The sequence below is a fragment of the Abramis brama genome (assembly GCF_963993115.1).
Source record: "Abramis brama genome assembly, chromosome: 6".
Classification (NCBI taxonomy): domain Eukaryota; kingdom Metazoa; phylum Chordata; class Actinopteri; order Cypriniformes; family Leuciscidae; genus Abramis; species Abramis brama.
In genome coordinates, this window is record NC_139968.1 from 16,182,842 (window position 1) to 16,200,309 (window position 17,468).

Sequence of the window (17,468 nt, forward strand, 5' to 3'; positions counted from 1 at the left end):
AGGGTTCACTCAAAGCATGGCGAGTCCGCTTTTAGCTATTATGCCAGCCGCAGCTGGAACCAGCTTCCAGAGGAGATCAGACGTGCTCCTACAATAGTCACTTTCAAATCCAGACTCAAAACACATCTGTTTAGCTATGCATTTAATGAATGAGCACTGTGGCAATGTTCGTCCGACTGTTTGTACTATACTGTACTGTATTTTATTTTTTATTTTTCTAAACTGTTTTAATTATTCTTATTTCTTTTTATTATTTTAATTTCTTCTATGTTAAGCACTTTGAATGGCCATTGTGTATGAAATGTGCTATATAAATAAACTTGCCTTGCCTAGAGGGTTTTAAATTGAATTTGTGTTGATTGTAACTAGGTTAAGATTTTTTTAATTCAAATTTGAAATAAATTGCAACTTTATTATAATTTTTTTAATTACAAATGTATTTAATTATATAATAGTGTACATGTATATTACATTAAAGTACATTTTAGTCCACATTAATTGCTTGTCAGTATATTTGGAAGTACACTTTTATCATATTTCAAAGTTCAAATAAAAATGTATTAAAGTCCCACTTAAGTTGTTCCAAAAAAGCACTCTTAATTTCAACTAATTTAATTTGAGCTTAATCTGTGATGCATTTGAAATCAATTACATGCAATACGTTTGTCGAAAACATTACACTTAATTCACATTTAAGTGTATTGTTAACTGACATTAAAGTATATTTTAGTTCACATGAATTGCTTGTCAGATTATTAAACTACACTTTAACTATATTTTAAATACACTGAAAGTACTTATTAAACATGTATTAAAGTCCCATTTATGTTTAAAAAAAGCATTCAAAAGTTCAACTAATTGCATTTAATATGAACTTAATTTGTGATACATTTGAAATTAAATACAAATAAAATGCACTTAAGCAGTGAAAACATTACATTTAATTCACACTTAAGTGTATTGTTAACTGACATTAAAGTACATTTTAGTTCACATTATTTGCTTGTCAATGCATTGAGCAGTGCACTTTAAATCAATTTTAAAGACACTAGAAGCAATTACGAAAGTAAATATAAAGTTGTATTAAAGTCCCACTTAAGTGGTACCAAAAAATCACTCTTAATGACAACTTATTGCATTTTATTTCAACTTAATATGTGATATATTTCTAATCAATTATACTTGATGTGCATTCAGACCGGTGAAAACATTGCATTTGAGTTACACTTAAGTGTATACATTTAAAGTATATTATTTGTATAATAAGTACACTTTATAAAAGTACACTAAAGTGCTTTTTTTTTTCACAAGGGTGGTTCTGAAAAATAAAAATAAAACAGAAATATGACACTGCTGATTCAGCTGCATTCTGTTTAAAAAATGATGGCACAAGGGATCGCGGTGCAACACTGAAAATGTGTCCGTTATAATTCGTTTTTTGTGCAATGGTGTGCCAGAGGAACATCTTGGCTTGTTAGAACCCCAGCAGCCTGATGCAGATTACGTCATACTGGAATATTACAACACTTGTCTGGCAGGCATATCCCCTACATCCACTGCTATAACCACCAGCTTCACCTCACCGCACCCTTTAATTCTAGCCTACACTTCACAAGTCATAACCTGCAAACACAACACATGACTGTAGAACGATGTTCAGGGAATGAAGCAACTTTGTGCACGACGCCTAACTTGACAATAAAACAGACGTCGTAGTGAACCAAGCATTGCTGGCTATTTAGGGACTGAATAAGTTACTGGATGACATAACACAGGGACATCATGACTGTTTGGAAGAAATCCTCCATATCTGTTAGATACGCCCCTGGATGAGGGGAGAGTAGCCTATGTAGATGGGTCTTGCTCAAAACCTTCTGATGGTGTTTTCTACGGAGCCCCAAAGGCAGAGCCAGATTATTCATAAGGGCACTTGGGCCAATGCTCAGGGGCACCAACCATTCACAACCACTAGGGGGGGCACCACATGACACAAGCTTTAAAAATATTTTTCGTAAATTGTTATATTATTAACTTGAAATTCTTGAAAGACCATACATAACTCGTTTATGAACACTAATTTAACAATAATAATAATAAATAAATAAAGATTACATGACCACTATCACTCCCCCCTCCCTCCCCAATCTGTCAGAGTTGAGTTGGTCCACAACAAGTAGGGGAGACCGGGGACAGTTGCAACATGGGGATGGTTGCAACATGTCATTTTTCTCCGATCAGAAACAAGCTAGAGTGATGACACTCACACTGTACATGCACAGTTAGACCCTCCCCCCACCAAGAAGACAGTAAACATATTCAACATTTGCTGCTGCATTTATTGAACAAAACTTGTTTTGGAGGTATGAAAGTAAATTTTTTCATGAGATATACTTTTTGTCATACTGTCCAGACATTTTGTATGAATTAATCTAAACTTACTTAGTTTGAATTATTGTTTTGTTGACTTCTAAGTGACATGGTTAGCATGTGTCAAAGTCAGTGTGTCTAGCAGGCACATGATGTTCTGTCATAGCTGATAGGGTTTGGGACAGTTACAACAAGTTATAAATTGCATGTTTAATAAAGGTTTGTTGCATTGCAAATTGTTCAATTCTTCCTGTCTGACACTGAAATATGGAGAGACTGAATAGCATCTGTAACACCTGCACACTGAATATATGTAGGCCTATGTTCTACACATAAACAAAAAAAACAATAACTGTTATTTGATAAATATGACTAAAATAAATTATAGGCTACAATAATATTATTGAAATAAATAATACTATAATATTATAGTAGGCCTAAAACAGTTAATATTTTCAGAATTATATGCTCATTGAGACAAAAAGCTAAAATAAAAAAAATAGGTATTTTTAACGTGTTGCAACCGTCCCCTGGGTCGGGGTCAGTTGCAACATCTGACTTCTTCCATTCAAATAAATACTGTGAACGATATGTCATATATAATCATCTTTAAATGGTATGGGTAATTAGCAGACAGATGCAAGTTTAATATATACAAATTTGGTGGGTCTAGTCCAAATAGTCTCTAACTGAGAGAAATGTGTTGCAACTGTCCCCGGTCTCCCCTACGCACAAATGTGGCAACAGAAAATGAATCTAAATCCAAAATGGACAGACGTCAATTGAGTGGTTTTGCAAAAAGAAAGTTAAAGAAAGACAAGAACGTTAAACGTTTAGCTACAATTCAAAATTTTCCAGGGATCGAAAGTTTTTTTGTGAGAACATCACTAGTTTTTTGCGAGAATATCACGGGAATTGCGATCACTAGCAGCACTGAGTCTGACGAAGCCGGAGCTAACTGTGGAGACGGTAACACTAGCATCTCAGATGGTACCGCCGGCGCTAGCGCCGCTAGCGGGGGACATGCTGCAGCCCTAACGGTGCATGTCCACTGGCACGGTGCGAGCGGAGCGGAGCGAGCGTTTTCAATTCATTCCTATGGAAGTCAAGCTTCACGCTCGCGCAGTGCATTTTGGGATTGACAGCGGACCGGAGAAAGCGTTGAGAGCGACCGAGAGCGTCAAAATGTTGGGCAGTTCTCGACTTTATGCAAATATCAAGCCAAAAACGCGGTCGTCAGCCAATTGCTGTGAGGTTCGGGATGTGACGTCTGTTTTGAGAGTTTAAAAATATGCAAATTGTGCCGGAGTTATGCTGGATTTAGTGCGTAAATCATTTTGTTTACAAATTAGACACTTTGCAGTTGTTATATGTTAAAGATTTTATTTTGGATGTGTTCATTGTGATTATATTGGCTGGGTTTATAAAAGTTTTGTTCAGGATTTTTGCTTGGTGCATTTGGAAACAAATCTTGTCTATTTCTAAATGTAATCGCGTGCATCGCTGATGATTATACTGTCCGTGTGTTGAAAAAAACTTTGATTAAACACACTCGCAACAGACACACCCCAAAGCAGAGACGTTACAGCGTTGCCAGCGGCTTTTGAGGTATAGTGCCCAGGGGCCCTGCCTAAAGGGACGTGGTGGTGGAAATATTTGTAGGTTGAGAGATTTTTTTTATTTTATTTTTTTTAATCTTTTGCGTTCCCCCGAGAAACTTTGCGTTCCCTCGCAAAGTTATTTGCGTTCCCTCTCAAAACTTTTGCGTTCCCGTAAGCTTCGTCATGCGTGAGGGGAATGCAATTTGCGTGCGCGCTCTCTCTTTCGCTGGATGTCGTGGCGAGAGGCGTGTCTGTTATTTCTTTTGACACAGACACAGTGAGGCTGAGAGTAAAGAAAAACAAAAGTACATTATTGTGTGGGATCTCTTTCTTTAAAATCAAACACAACGCAGAAGAAAACCCACTACAAATTGGTGCCGCTGACCCGTCGTTTGGTTCGCTGATTGCTGACCATCTGGGATGCTGCAAGCGTGCATCTTCTGCTGGGACTGTGTCGTCCTGAATAATCTGTATCTTCTGCTGGGACTGTCGTCGTCGTGAATAATCTGCATCGTCTGCGGGGACTGTGTCATCTTCTGCATGGTTGGAGTATTTAATTAGTGACTATTTTGAAATTGGTTAATTTTTTTTTTTTTTTTGCTTGTTTTTTATTTTTATTTTTTAAGGGAAAATTATTTCAGAGATAAAGTGATAGATATTTAACTTCATTTAAATTTTTCAAATTCAGTTATTTTTCAAAGTTATTTCAAAGTGTATTGAGAAATTGAGGGTGATAAGTGTGGCAAACGAGTAAAGGTTAGCATTTGATCAAAGTGTAATGATGGCTGGTAGAGGAAGAGGTGTATTACTGGCCACACCTGACAGAGATTTCCAGTTTATGGGTCCTGAGTATACAAGCACTGGGAGGGGTAAAGCAGTTAGATCATCGGGTGATACTAGGCCAGACATGTGCTGTTGTCCCATCGCAAAACCGGTCAAACCAGAGTATACTAATGTTGAATCAGGACTTACAAATGAAATGAGTGACCTCGTTAGACAAATTGGTTCTGAAATTGGCGAAGCCATCAGGGACACCCTGTTGCAGACTGGACGTTCAAGTTTGCCATCTAGTGGTTGTTTTGCAGATGCCACTAACATTTCTGACACAAAAGTATCGAATGCAACCATTATAGATGCTTCCAAGTTAAATTTGGTACTGAAGTCTGAAGTTTCCTCACCGCCGTATTATCGTGGAGATGGTACAGAGAAGTGCTCCATGATGGAGTGGGAAGAATTGATGCGAGTGTATCTTAACAAAAAAGAAGTGGCAGATTCTGACAGAGTTGGGGTGATGAACAGACTAATGGGGAGGGCCAGGGATATCATAAAAGTCTGGCTGAGTAATAGACTGGTAACCCCGACTGTAGACGCGGTTTTCACAGTCTTGAGACATCATTTATGTGATTCCAGTAGCTCAGGGATGCCTTTAGCTGATTTTTACTATATCAGCTAAAGGCATCCCTGAGCTACTGGAATCACTGAAATGATGTGATCAACTATATTTCATTTGAAACCTTATTCCAATGAAAGCCCTTTGGACTATTGGATAAGATTAAACAAAGCAGCTGAGGTGGCTGAGCGGAGCCTTAGGGAGGAGGGCAGAACCTTGGAAAATCGGAGCAAAGAACTGGCTGTAATATTTATTCAACACTGTCCTGATAAGGAACTCTCTTTGGTGTTCAAAAGCAAATCTGCACAGTCATGGACCGCGTCTGAGGTCCAAGAGCGATTAGATGAGATGCTAAGGGAACAGAAAGCCACTAAGCAAGTTACGTGCCAACAAACAGCCAAAGTATTTGAGCCTAACAGTGAATCATCTTCTGTGTCTTCTTCTCAGTCAGAAACTGCCACACCAGTAACTGACAACAGCACTCCAAACCAAAGCTTGATGCCTGTGAGTACAGGTGGGTTGCGAACTTGGCTCCTTTTGAATTTGACATACAGTACATTCCTGGACCAAAAAACGTGGTGGCTGATGCCTTGAGCCGGGAACCTTTTGCTACTCCCAAGATCTTGCACAGACTTACCAGAACGCCTTATGATATATTGAGGCACGAAGCAGATGCACTTGAGGTTGAGCGGGTTCAGGATATGTTTCATTTGTCCTGTGAACATACAAAAGAGTGTAGCTATGGAGAAAATATCTGGGTTGCAGAAGTGTCATGAGGTCACTAACATGGTTCAGAGTTTGGCTGGGGGGCGGGTGTCCTGTGAAGAGAAGTCAGCTGTACTCCGCTCTCACCGTCACTGGGAGGAAGGAGCAGCTGTTAGAGCAGTGGCTTATGTGCAGCATTTAAGGGGTTTGGAGGATGCGGGGCAGTGCTCACTCGATAAACTTACCCAGGCAGATTTACTTGACAAGCAATGTCATGATCCGGTCATAAGTAGGGTGAGGTTCTTTATGGAGCGAGGTAGACGACCATCTAGGAGAAAGTCAGTGAGTCAAAAGAAACTGTGCGAACACTCAGACAATGGGGAAAATTCAAAATCAGGTTAGGTATACTTTACTGTGTGTCTAAGAATCCGACAACCAAGAAAAATACTTTTCAGTATGTCATTCCAGCAGCTTTGAGAGGCTTGGTCCTAAAAGGGGTGCATGATGACGCAGGTCATCAGGGCCAGCACCGCACTCTTTGGCTAGCGAGGCAAAGATTTTACTGGTATTCTATGGAGAAAGACACTAAACTGTATGTGATGCAGTGTAAGAGATGTGTGTTGAGTAAGACTCCTGAGCCTGAGGCCAGAGCTCCACTTGTGTCAATAACCACTACAGCGCCGCTTGAGTTGGTTTGTATCGATTTCTGGTCAGCTGAGGATGTCAATAACAAATCGGCTGATGTGTTGGTAGTAACCGACCACTTCACAAAACTTGCGTGTGCGTATGTCTGTCCGAATCAAACTGCGAAGTCTGTTGCCCGGGTTCTGTGGAACAATTTTTTTTGTGTATATGGGTTCCCAGGACGGATCCATTCAGATAAGGGTGCAAATTTTGAAAGTTCTTTGATTGCTGAAATGTTGAAGTTGTCAAGTGTTACCAAATCTCGTACCACGCCCTATCACCCTATGGGTAACGGTCAAACTGAAAGGTTTAATCGTACTCTTGGTGACATGATAAGGTCCCTGCCTCCGAGGTCTAAAGCTGCTCGGCCTCAGATGCTGAACACACGGACTTTTTCGTACAATTGCACTAGACATGAGACAACTGGCTACCCACCTTTCTTTTTGATGTTTGGCCGTACTCTGAGATTGCCTGTAGATGTTTTGTTTGAGAGTGTAATTTTGGATGATGGGACTGTTGATGTGAGTAAATATGTCCAGTCTCTGGGGAAGGATTTAAAGGAGGCAATGTCACTTGCACAACTGAATGCGCATCAGCAGCTGAGTAAACAAGCTGAATATTATAATCGCAAGTGCAAGGGTCATTCATTGGAGTTGGGTGATCGGGTCCTTCTGGCAAACAAAGGAGAAAAGGGAAAGAGGAAATTAGCTGATCGTTGGGAAACCACGGTGTATATTGTGATCAGTAAGAACTTTTCTTTGAACACGTACAAGATTCGCCACCCTGTTAATGGTCGTACCAAAACTGTTCATCGAAACTTGTTGATGCCGGTGAACTTCTTACCATTGCCTGCTTGGGATGATTCTGTGAGTTCAGAGTGTGATTTGAGTTCAGAGTGTGATTTGTCACATACTGATTGTCAGAAGAGTGATACTACAGACCGAATTTCTCAATGGATTACTAATCTAGACGAAGTTGCAGGGACTGCCAGTGGTGAATTGAATGATGACATGATTGACAGTGGTGAGCATGAGATTTGTGATCATGAAGTGGGGAATCAAATTGAATAGGTTGAAGGGATGGAGTGTCATGATATTTCTGAGAGAATGTCTGATCCTTCAGCGTCTTTGTGCTTCGCATCAATTGCTGGAACATCATTTGTGTCAGATGTTCAGACTGAAGTCTCTGTATCTCCAATTGTCGTGCCTGTAAATGATCATGATGGTGACATTTCAGTGGTAGTGCGAGACATCTCTGTAAGTTCATCTGAACGTGATTCGGTTTCTTGTCAAGCTTTAAGAGAACAGCCTGGTGAACAGCAGAAATTATATACAAGATTTGGTAGACTTATTAGACCTGTGAGTAGATTGATTCAAACAATGTCAACTCAAAGAGTTTATCCTGTTCTGGAAGTTTGATATACAGTGAGGAAAATAAGTATTTGAACACCCTGCTATTTTGCAAGTTCTCCCACTTGGAAATCATGGAGGGGTCTGAAATTGTCATCTTAGGTGCATGTCCACTGTGAGAGACATAATCTAAAAAAAAAAAAACAGAAATCACAATATATGATTTTTTAACTATTTATTTGTATGATACAGCTGCAAATAAGTATTTGAACACCTGTCTATCAGCTAGAATTCTGACCCTCAAAGACCTGTTAGTCTGCCTTTAAAATGTCCACCTCCACTCCATTTATTATCCTAAATTAGATGCACCTGTTTGAGGTCGTTAGCTGCATAAAGACACCTGTCCACCCCATACAATCAGTAAGAATCCAACTACTAACATGGCCAAGACCAAAGAGCTGTCCAAAGACACTAGAGACAAAATTGTACACCTCCACAAGGCTGGAAAGGGCTACGGGGAAATTGCCAAGCAGCTTGGTGAAAAAAGGTCCACTGTTGGAGCAATCATTAGAAAATGGAAGAAGCTAAACATGACTGTCAGTCTCCCTCGGACTGGGGCTCCATGCAAGATCTCACCTCGTGGGGTCTCAATGATCCTAAGACAGGTGAGAAATCAGCCCAGAACTACACGGGAGGAGCTGGTCAATGACCTGAAAAGAGCTGGGACCACCGTTTCCAAGGTTACTGTTGGTAATACACTATAGTGTATAGACGTCATGGTTTGAAATCATGCATGGCACGGAAGGTTCCCCTGCTTAAACCAGCACATGTCAAGGCCCGTCTTAAGTTTGCCAATGACCATTTGGATGATCCAGAGGAGTCATGGGAGAAAGTCATGTGGTCAGATGAGACCAAAATATAACTTTTTGGTCATAATTCCACTAAACGTGTTTGGAGGAAGAAGAATGATGAGTACCATCCCAAGATCACCATCCCTACTGTGAAGCATGGGGGTGGTAGCATCATGCTTTGGGGTGTTTTTCTGCACATGGGACAGGGCGACTGCACTGTATTAAGGAGAGGATGACCGGGGCCATGTGTTGCGAGATTTTGGGGAACAACCTCCTTCCCTCAGTTAGAGCATTGAAGATGGGTAGAGGCTGGGTCTTCCAACATGACAATGACCCGAAGCACACAGCCAGGATAACCAAGGAGGGGCTCTGTAAGAAGCATATCAAGGTTCTGGCGTGGCCTAGCCAGTCTCCAGACCTAAACCCAATAGAGAATCTTTGGAGGGAGCTCAAACTCCGTGTTTCTCAGCGACAGCCCAGAAACCTGACTGATCTAGAGAAGATCTGTGTGGAGGAGTGGGCCAAAATCCCTCCTGCAGTGTGTGCAAACCTGGTGAAAAACTACAGGAAACGTTTGACCTCTGTAATTGCAAACAAAGGCTACTGTACCAAATATTAACATTGATTTTCTCAGGTGTTCAAATACTTATTTGCAGCTGTATCATATAAATAAATAGTTAAAAAATCATACATTGTGATTTCTGGATTTTTTTTTTTAGATTATGTCTCTCACAGTGGACATGCACCTACGATGACAATTTCAGACCCCTCCATGATTTCTAAGTGGGAGAACTTGCAAAATAGCAGGGTGTTCAAATACTTATTTTCCTCACTGTATATATATTTTTTTTTCTCAAAGTGTTTTTGATTGAGTGTGCATCTGTCGATCTGTCAGAGGTGGCATGATCTTTCATGATCTGTCATACATTAAGTTGTTTAAAACAAACAATTAGTGTAAGAAAAGTGATTTATTGGTGTATGTCATATTTGAAACTATGTATATGGCATGGTTTTTCGAATGGTAGATTGGGGATTAGCTACCCTTGATTTATCTGAATCTTAAACAAGATGGCTTTAGAGCTGTATAACCTAAGGTGGTTTATGTGAAATGACATCACCGATATGTCAAGTGGATGACCTGTCCAATAATCTAGCGTAAAACAGTGGGGGTGAATGTGACGAGTGTATGTTGTTACACTAGATTATTGCTATAATTTAATCAATAACAGTATTATTTTATGGGAATCTTATTTTGAAAACATTTGTTTTGGAAGTTGCACAGTTGTCAATGGTCATGTGATCATAAACTTAATAATTTGCATTGTTTTCAATTCTTCATACATGTATATTTCTTATTTTTTTTGTATTGTTTTTGGTTTCATTCTTGATAAATATTTCTGCACTAAATTAAGGAAGCACTATTACGTAAGCTTCGTCATGCGTGAGGGGAATGCTGATGCAATTTGCGTGCGCGCTCTCTCTTTCACTGGATGTCGTGGCGAGAGGCACGGCTAGACCAGAAATGCCAATTACCTGTGCTTAAGTGTGATCGTGTCTGTTATTTCTTTTGACACAGACACAGTGAGGCTGAGAGCAGAGGTGGACAAAGTACACAACTTCCTTACTTGAGTGAAAGTACAGATACTACTGGTCAAATATTACTCCGTTACAAGTAAAAGTTGTAAAGACCGATTCTTACTTAAGTAAAAGTACAGAAGTACTCGTTTTTAAAAGTACTTAAGTATCAAAAGTAAAAAGTAAATGTCAATGCATTGTTTTATTATTGTTGCATTGCTGAATGTAATACAGTACCTTATGCCTCTGAATCTATGTCTGCCTGCCCTCATATCAATATCACATTTATTTCTAGAACACAGTTCCAGTAGTGGGATTGAATATGAGATTGAATAAGTGCACTCAATAACGTCTACAATGGTTTCGGACACCCAAATGGCTGTTCCCTCAAATAGTGCCCTTGGCTTAGTTTTTTGGCTTTGACGTCAACCCGACTTTCATTTCCAACCAAAATCCAACGTCTGTCCGACGTCGGGTTTTGACGTAAATCTGACGTCGGGTTTTGACCTAAATATGACGTCGGGTTTTGACGTCAACCCGACTTTCATTTCCAAACCAAAATCATCCCCTGACTGATGTTACTACTTTCTACTCAAGGACCTTGACAGAAATGTAGTGGAGTAAAAAGTATGATATTTGTCTTTCAAATGTAGTGAAGTTAAAGTACAAAGTTTCCAGAAAAGATAATACTCAAGTAAAGAACAGATACTCAAAAAGTGTACTTAAGTACAGTACTCAAGTAAATGTACTTTGTTACTGTCCACCACTGGCTGAGAGTAAAGAAAAACAAAAGTACATCATTGTGTGGGATCTCTTTCTTTAAAATCAAACACAACGCAGAAGAAAACCCACTACAAATACTTTCAAAAGATAAAGCAGTAACAATTTACACAGATTCTAAGTATGCTCATTGTGTAGTAGCCTACACCACTTTGCCAAAACATGGGCGCAAAGAAATTTTTAAAACGCAGATGGGAAACCAATATCCCACTCAGAGTTAATAGCAGAACTTATTTAAGCGGTACAACTAACGGCCATAGTGAAAGTCAAAGGTCACATGACTGGGGATGGTGAAGACTGCTTTGGGATCTTATAGGCATATTCAGTAGGTGTTTAGGTGACCGAGGGTCTAACAAAGTGAGTGATCACTGTCAGGGAAGCAATAGCAGTGTCTGTTCTTCTAAGATAAACTTGCATTAATAAAGGGGTCTATCCCCCACAAAAACAGCCTTGCAAACTCTGGTAAATCATAAATGAATTTAAGTGGCCATTGTTAAAAGAAAGGAAGTGTTTGCACATATTTTACTCTGTTTCGGAACAACATACTGTACCTTTAAGAGTCAGAACAGGAACTTGATTTTGGATTTTCTATCAGCTATACTTAAGTGCTTTAAAGCCACTAGAAGGCAGCAAAGCTCTGCTAAACAAACAGGACGCCATCTAATCTTGGTTGTTGATATATGTAGCCTACAGCCAAAAATTTTGATTAGGCTATAAATATAGGCTATATACACTGACAAATATGTATGTTGTCTGTTCTCATTCTGATTTTGATTGGAATGTTTCATGCTGTTCTGAAACTCTGAGGATGCTGTTAATGTAGAGATTGTGTTAATAATTAACGATGATGATCACAATTTGATGCTCAAACATACATATTTCAAATAGGCCTACCATACTTCAGTTTTTAATTATTATTATTATTATTATTTATTTTATTATTTTTGTACAACAAATTGCATAAAAAAGCTGTCAAGAAAAAAAAAGTTAAATTAAATGTAGTCTAAAAATGTAATTAGGCCTAGTAATTTTTTTAAAGGCATCGAAGTGATCGAAGGATATCCCATATTAACTTAAAGAGATTCGCTTTTACAATTAAATTATGTATTTAAAAGATCTAGTCAAGTGTCCTACTTTGGCAAATGAAGGAGCAAAATAGTCTAAGGTGAGCGGGTGTGGCTATAGAGGTGAGGGCACACCTGTTGTTTTGTCTTAAACAGAGGATCCTGTTTGCTGCCATAAGAATCGACTGGCATACTTTATTGAATATTTCTGTTATTGTGCCGCTGGCTGTCGAAACGGCCGGAGTGAATCGCAGCCATCAGGTATTAACGCGTTTCACAGCTGTTCACCAGGTGTGCTTCCGTAAACCGCGGACTGATGTAAGCAGATATATTTATTTTCCTCATTTCGAGAGTTTAATTCACATGACAGTTTTTTGTTTTGTTTTTGCCGTACTTTACAGTGCGCATTAGTAAAGGAAGAAACATGTGGTCTGGTTTAAGTAGCGGGGTTGTCAAGATTACAGCGCTTTGAATTAGTATGTGAGAATGTAACGGGAATGGCGAATGGTTTATTTTTATTATTTTTTTGCGTAAATTGTAGGTCATAATTTTGGTCAAAATACGAATTTTTTTTTAGTTCTCGGTAAGTCTACATGATTAAGTTCATATGTAATGTGTAATTTGCTCTTAAAATTTGCTTATTGTACAACTTGCCTACTGATAAAATAATAAATCATTTCAGAATCCAGGAAATGAAGACAAAAGGTCAGGGCCAGCAATTAGGGAAAATCAGTCTAAAAAGAGAAATGAAGATATTTGATAAAGGATCGACTTTTTGTGTGCTGTATTTGTTCTTCAAAATACATTGTTTATTTATAAAACATCAATACAATTAAAAGTTAAAAGAACTAGGTGTCCCACTTTGACAATAAAGGTTAGTTCATTGCATGAAATGCTTGGAAAATATATGAATATGAACAAGTTTTTATACAAAAAAAAAGAGGAACCTGTATGTTGTTGTCAAGATCTCTACTTCAAATGGTTTAGTATGAGGAAGTCATTTGGAACATATTTTAACATGAAACCAAAGACATACTGTGCGAGAAAAATGTCCAACTTTACCTGTATTCACCCTAGACCGTTTAGAACGTTTAGGTATGAAAGCAAGGCTGTGAGGGATAAACTTAACATGTTTTCAATGGCATCTGCTGTAAAAAGCTGTATAAATCTCCTATATCACTTATCATTTTCCACAGCTCATATTGTCTGGAGTTTTTTGTCTTCTGAAATTTCTTGGAAATATATTTTTGCAGTGTTTCATCAGTAGAACAATCCAAAAACACATTAAATAACAGTGCAACCAACTGAAGAGATGTATGTCTGTCTATCCCTCATAGCCTCACTTTCATTCCTGTTAAAAATCAAAGATGACTCTGCTGTGAATAAGGTCTATATGTCGTCAAACTCGATACCTTGGGTTTTAAATGAGAGGCACTGGATTTCAGCCATCATCTCAAATGCAGGGTTAAGTTTACTGTTTAACACCTGACAGTCTCATGTCTATCTTCAGATAAAGATAAAGGTTCGGCAACATGACAACGGTGTGACCCCTGCAGACCCTCATGACTGTGAAAAGGTCAGTTCGTTTCTTAAAATAATCAGATAACATCATGTGGTACTTCCCCAAAACGTAATGGCATTCAAGAATAAAATAAAATATTATTTTCAACACATTCAAAGTGCAACATGCAAATAATTTATTTCTTTTTACTTGATGGTTACGCCATCATTAAAGGGATAGTTCACTTTGAAATTAAATTTTGGTATGTTTTAGCTTACCTCAAGGGCATCCAAGATGTAGGTGTCTTTTTTTCCACAGTAGTTTCAATTTTGATATTTTTAGGTCAAACCGTTCTTGTCTGTCAGTCATATAATGCAGGTCTATGGTCACTATCTCAAAGAGCATGCAGAGTGAGCATAAACAGAGTCCAAATTAAACAATTCCCCATCGTAAGTACACATTGATGGCCTAAGACACGAAACGAGCGGTTTGTGTGAGAAAACGAACAGTATTTATATCGTTTTTACCTCTTGTACACATCCGAGATCACGTCCGGCGCTTTCAGGCTCTTGCGCAGACTAAGCCAGAATGCGCGCACACGTCACACACCAGGAAGCGCGCGCGCCCTCAGATCACTTGGACGTGGTTGTGTAGAGGTAAAAACAATATAAATTTTAATCACTTTAAACTTCAAACTACTTTAAACTTCTTAAGTGTAAAGCTTCCAGCTCCCAAGCAACTCCATAGCAACCAAACTTGAGTACCCTAGCAACCTATATATTTTGCAAGACCTATATCTCTATATCAGAACATCGTATAGAGATGAGGTTTGGCTCTTTTGACTCATGCTAGCAAACAGCACTTCCAACATGCTACACATGCTAGCAGTGAATAGCTACATGCTAATAGCGATTAGTTTAGTGCTAAATCATGCCAAGATCATGCTAAGAACTCTATAAAAACTCCATAGTAACCATCTGTAACAACTACCAACCACCTAGTAACACCATAGCAACAACCCAGAATACCTTAGCAACCGCCCTGAATGCCCTAGCAACACCATAGCAACCACCCAGAACACCCTAGCAACTGCCTAGCAACAATCTAGCAACCACCAGAACACCCTAGCAACCACCCAGAACACCCTAGCAACCGCCTAGCAACCACCCAGAACACACTAGCAACCACCCAAAATACCTTAGCAACCGCCTAGCAACACCCTAGCAACCACCCAGAATACCATAGCAACCACCTTGCAACACCCTAGCAACCACCCAGAACACTATAGCAACCGCCTAGCAACCACCCAGAAAACCCTAGCAACCACCCAAAATACCTTAGCAACCTCCTAGCAACACCCTAGTAACCACCCAGAACACCATAGCAACCGCCTAGCAACCGCCTAGCAACCACCCAGAACACCCTAGCAACCACCCAAAATACCCTAGCAACCACCTAGCAACCACCCAAAATACCATAGCAACCACCCAGAACACCCTAGCAACCACCCAAAATACCCTAGCAACCGCCTAGCAACCACCCAAAATACCATAGCAACCGCCTAGCAACACCATAGCAACCACCCAGAATACCCTAGCAACCACCTAGCAACACCATAGCAACCACCCAGAACACCATAGCAACTGCCTAGCAACCACCCAGAACACCTTAGCAACCCACTAGAAACACCCTAGCAACTTTAAACTACTTCAAACTATACTTTAAACTTTAAACTACTTTAAACATCAAACTACTTTAAACTTTAAACTAATCTAAACTTCAAACTACTTTAAACTTTAAACTACTTTAAACTAATTTACACCGTGTCCTAACTACACGCGACGCGATAAAATTCCAGCGACAGGCAGTGTGTCTGTCCACACTAGACGCGACGCGACTGTGAGACGCCACAGCCAATCAGAACAGCGTGTGGGCGGAGTCAAACTACTTTAAACTTAATTCAAACTTTCTGGTCCAAACTTTCTCAAGCCAACTTAAAGTTTGTCTCGACTAACTTTTTAATCTAGTTAAATGTAATTTTTCTTTCATTAAATGTAAAAGTTGTCATTGACCTAGTCTCTTTTTGTGCTCTTTCAGTTGTACCTCGTTCACAAAGATGTCCTTAAAGAAGGGGTTACTGCTTTGTGTCCTGGTTTCAGGAACATCTTTACTGCTCTATCTCACTTGCATCCCTTTGAAAAAAAACTGGTTGCAAAGGACAGAAGGACCATCCAAGGAACTTTTTCAGGAAGTATCAGGGATTTACTATGTTGCTTACCCCAGAAAATACGAATTCATCATTGACCAGCCAGATATATGTGAACAACAAAAGCCCTACTTGGTGGCAGTTGTCCCCGTGCCCCCTGGGGACGTTGATGCACGCAATGGCATCAGGAAGACGTGGGGTAAACAAAAGGTTTTTGGGGACAAAGTGGTGCTGGTTCTGTTTCTTATAGGCGTACACAGTGGAAACGATGAAGAGATGTTGCAGGAAAAACTCCGGAATGAGAGCCAACAATACAAAGACCTTCTGCAGAGCAACTTCCAGGATTCCTACAGGAATCTGACCATTAAAACCATGGTGATGATGGAATGGCTCAGCGAAAAATGTCAACAGGCGTCCTACGCGGCGAAAGTGGACGCTGACGTGCTCCTCAACATGAACAACCTAATAAATATGCTTGTGAGTTTGAACGCAGTACAACGCAACTATATGACCGGGTTAGTGTGGGATGACAGCATTGTAATACGAGACCCTTCCAACAGGTTTTTTCTCCCCTACAACGTGTACTCCAGGGACACATTTCCTTCATATCCTCTGGGCATGTGTTACATCATTTCTATGGACCTCCCACAAAAGATTCTACTGGGAGCAAGGGAAGTTAAGCCCATATATATCGAGGATGCATATCTTGGAATGTGTTTGGAGCGTTTAGGTATCGTCCCCACCAAACCGCCAAACATCGAACTGTTTGTGGTGAGACTACTGCAGTACAATCGCTGTTACTATTCTAGACTAATAGCAATACAAACAGAAAACACAAATCAGATGACTTCTTATTGGACAGATATTTATTCATCCAGCCAACCATGCTGAGGTGGAAACATCCCGAATATTCCTCATATTATGTTTCTGACAGCAAGAAAAAAACTTATACTTTGGTGTACTGGTTCACTTTACATCAGTTTACAAAATGTGTATAAAAAGTGTGTGTGTGTGTGTGTGTGTGTGTGTGTGTGTGTTTGTGTGGGTGGGTGTGAGAGCATTTTCTTTGTTTCTTTCAAGTGAAACCATTTGCATCATGAACATATCCTCAGGAACAATTAAACAAGTGTTACCTGTAAAAAATTATTTTTTAAAAATTATTTATGCTGATTTACTCTGATGATTTACAGTTTTGTTTGAGAACTGACATGAAAACAATATGCAAATATGACTCTTAATACATCCATTTTGTCACGGTTTGGGTTTTCTTATCATTGTCATGTTTCTGTGTCTTGTCATGTGATTCCCTGTTTGTCATGTGATCCTGCCATGTGTCTTGTCATTGGTTAATCGTCTGATCATTGTTCACAGGTGTTCCTGTGTTGCCCTGTGTCC

General features: G+C 39.5%; 1 protein-coding gene across 2 annotated transcripts; it reads left to right on the forward strand.

Annotated features, from left to right (window-relative positions):
- Positions 1-2,284: 2,284 nt before the first annotated feature.
- LOC311084439 (beta-1,3-galactosyltransferase 2-like) lies at positions 2,285-17,026 on the forward strand. Of its 2 annotated transcripts, XM_084116449.1 has the most exons (3): positions 2,285-2,360; positions 13,877-13,942; positions 15,965-17,026. In XM_084116449.1, the coding sequence occupies exons 2-3, from the start codon at positions 13,929-13,931 to the stop codon at positions 16,962-16,964; spliced, it is 1,014 nt and encodes a 337-aa protein (XP_083972575.1). In that variant the 5' UTR covers positions 2,285-2,360; positions 13,877-13,928; the 3' UTR covers positions 16,965-17,026. The 2 variants fall into 2 exon arrangements, with proteins under 2 accessions (XP_083972575.1, XP_083972576.1); XM_084116450.1 differs by lacking the exon at positions 13,877-13,942 and having other exon boundaries at positions 2,286-2,360.
- The last annotated feature ends 442 nt before the right edge of the window (positions 17,027-17,468 follow it).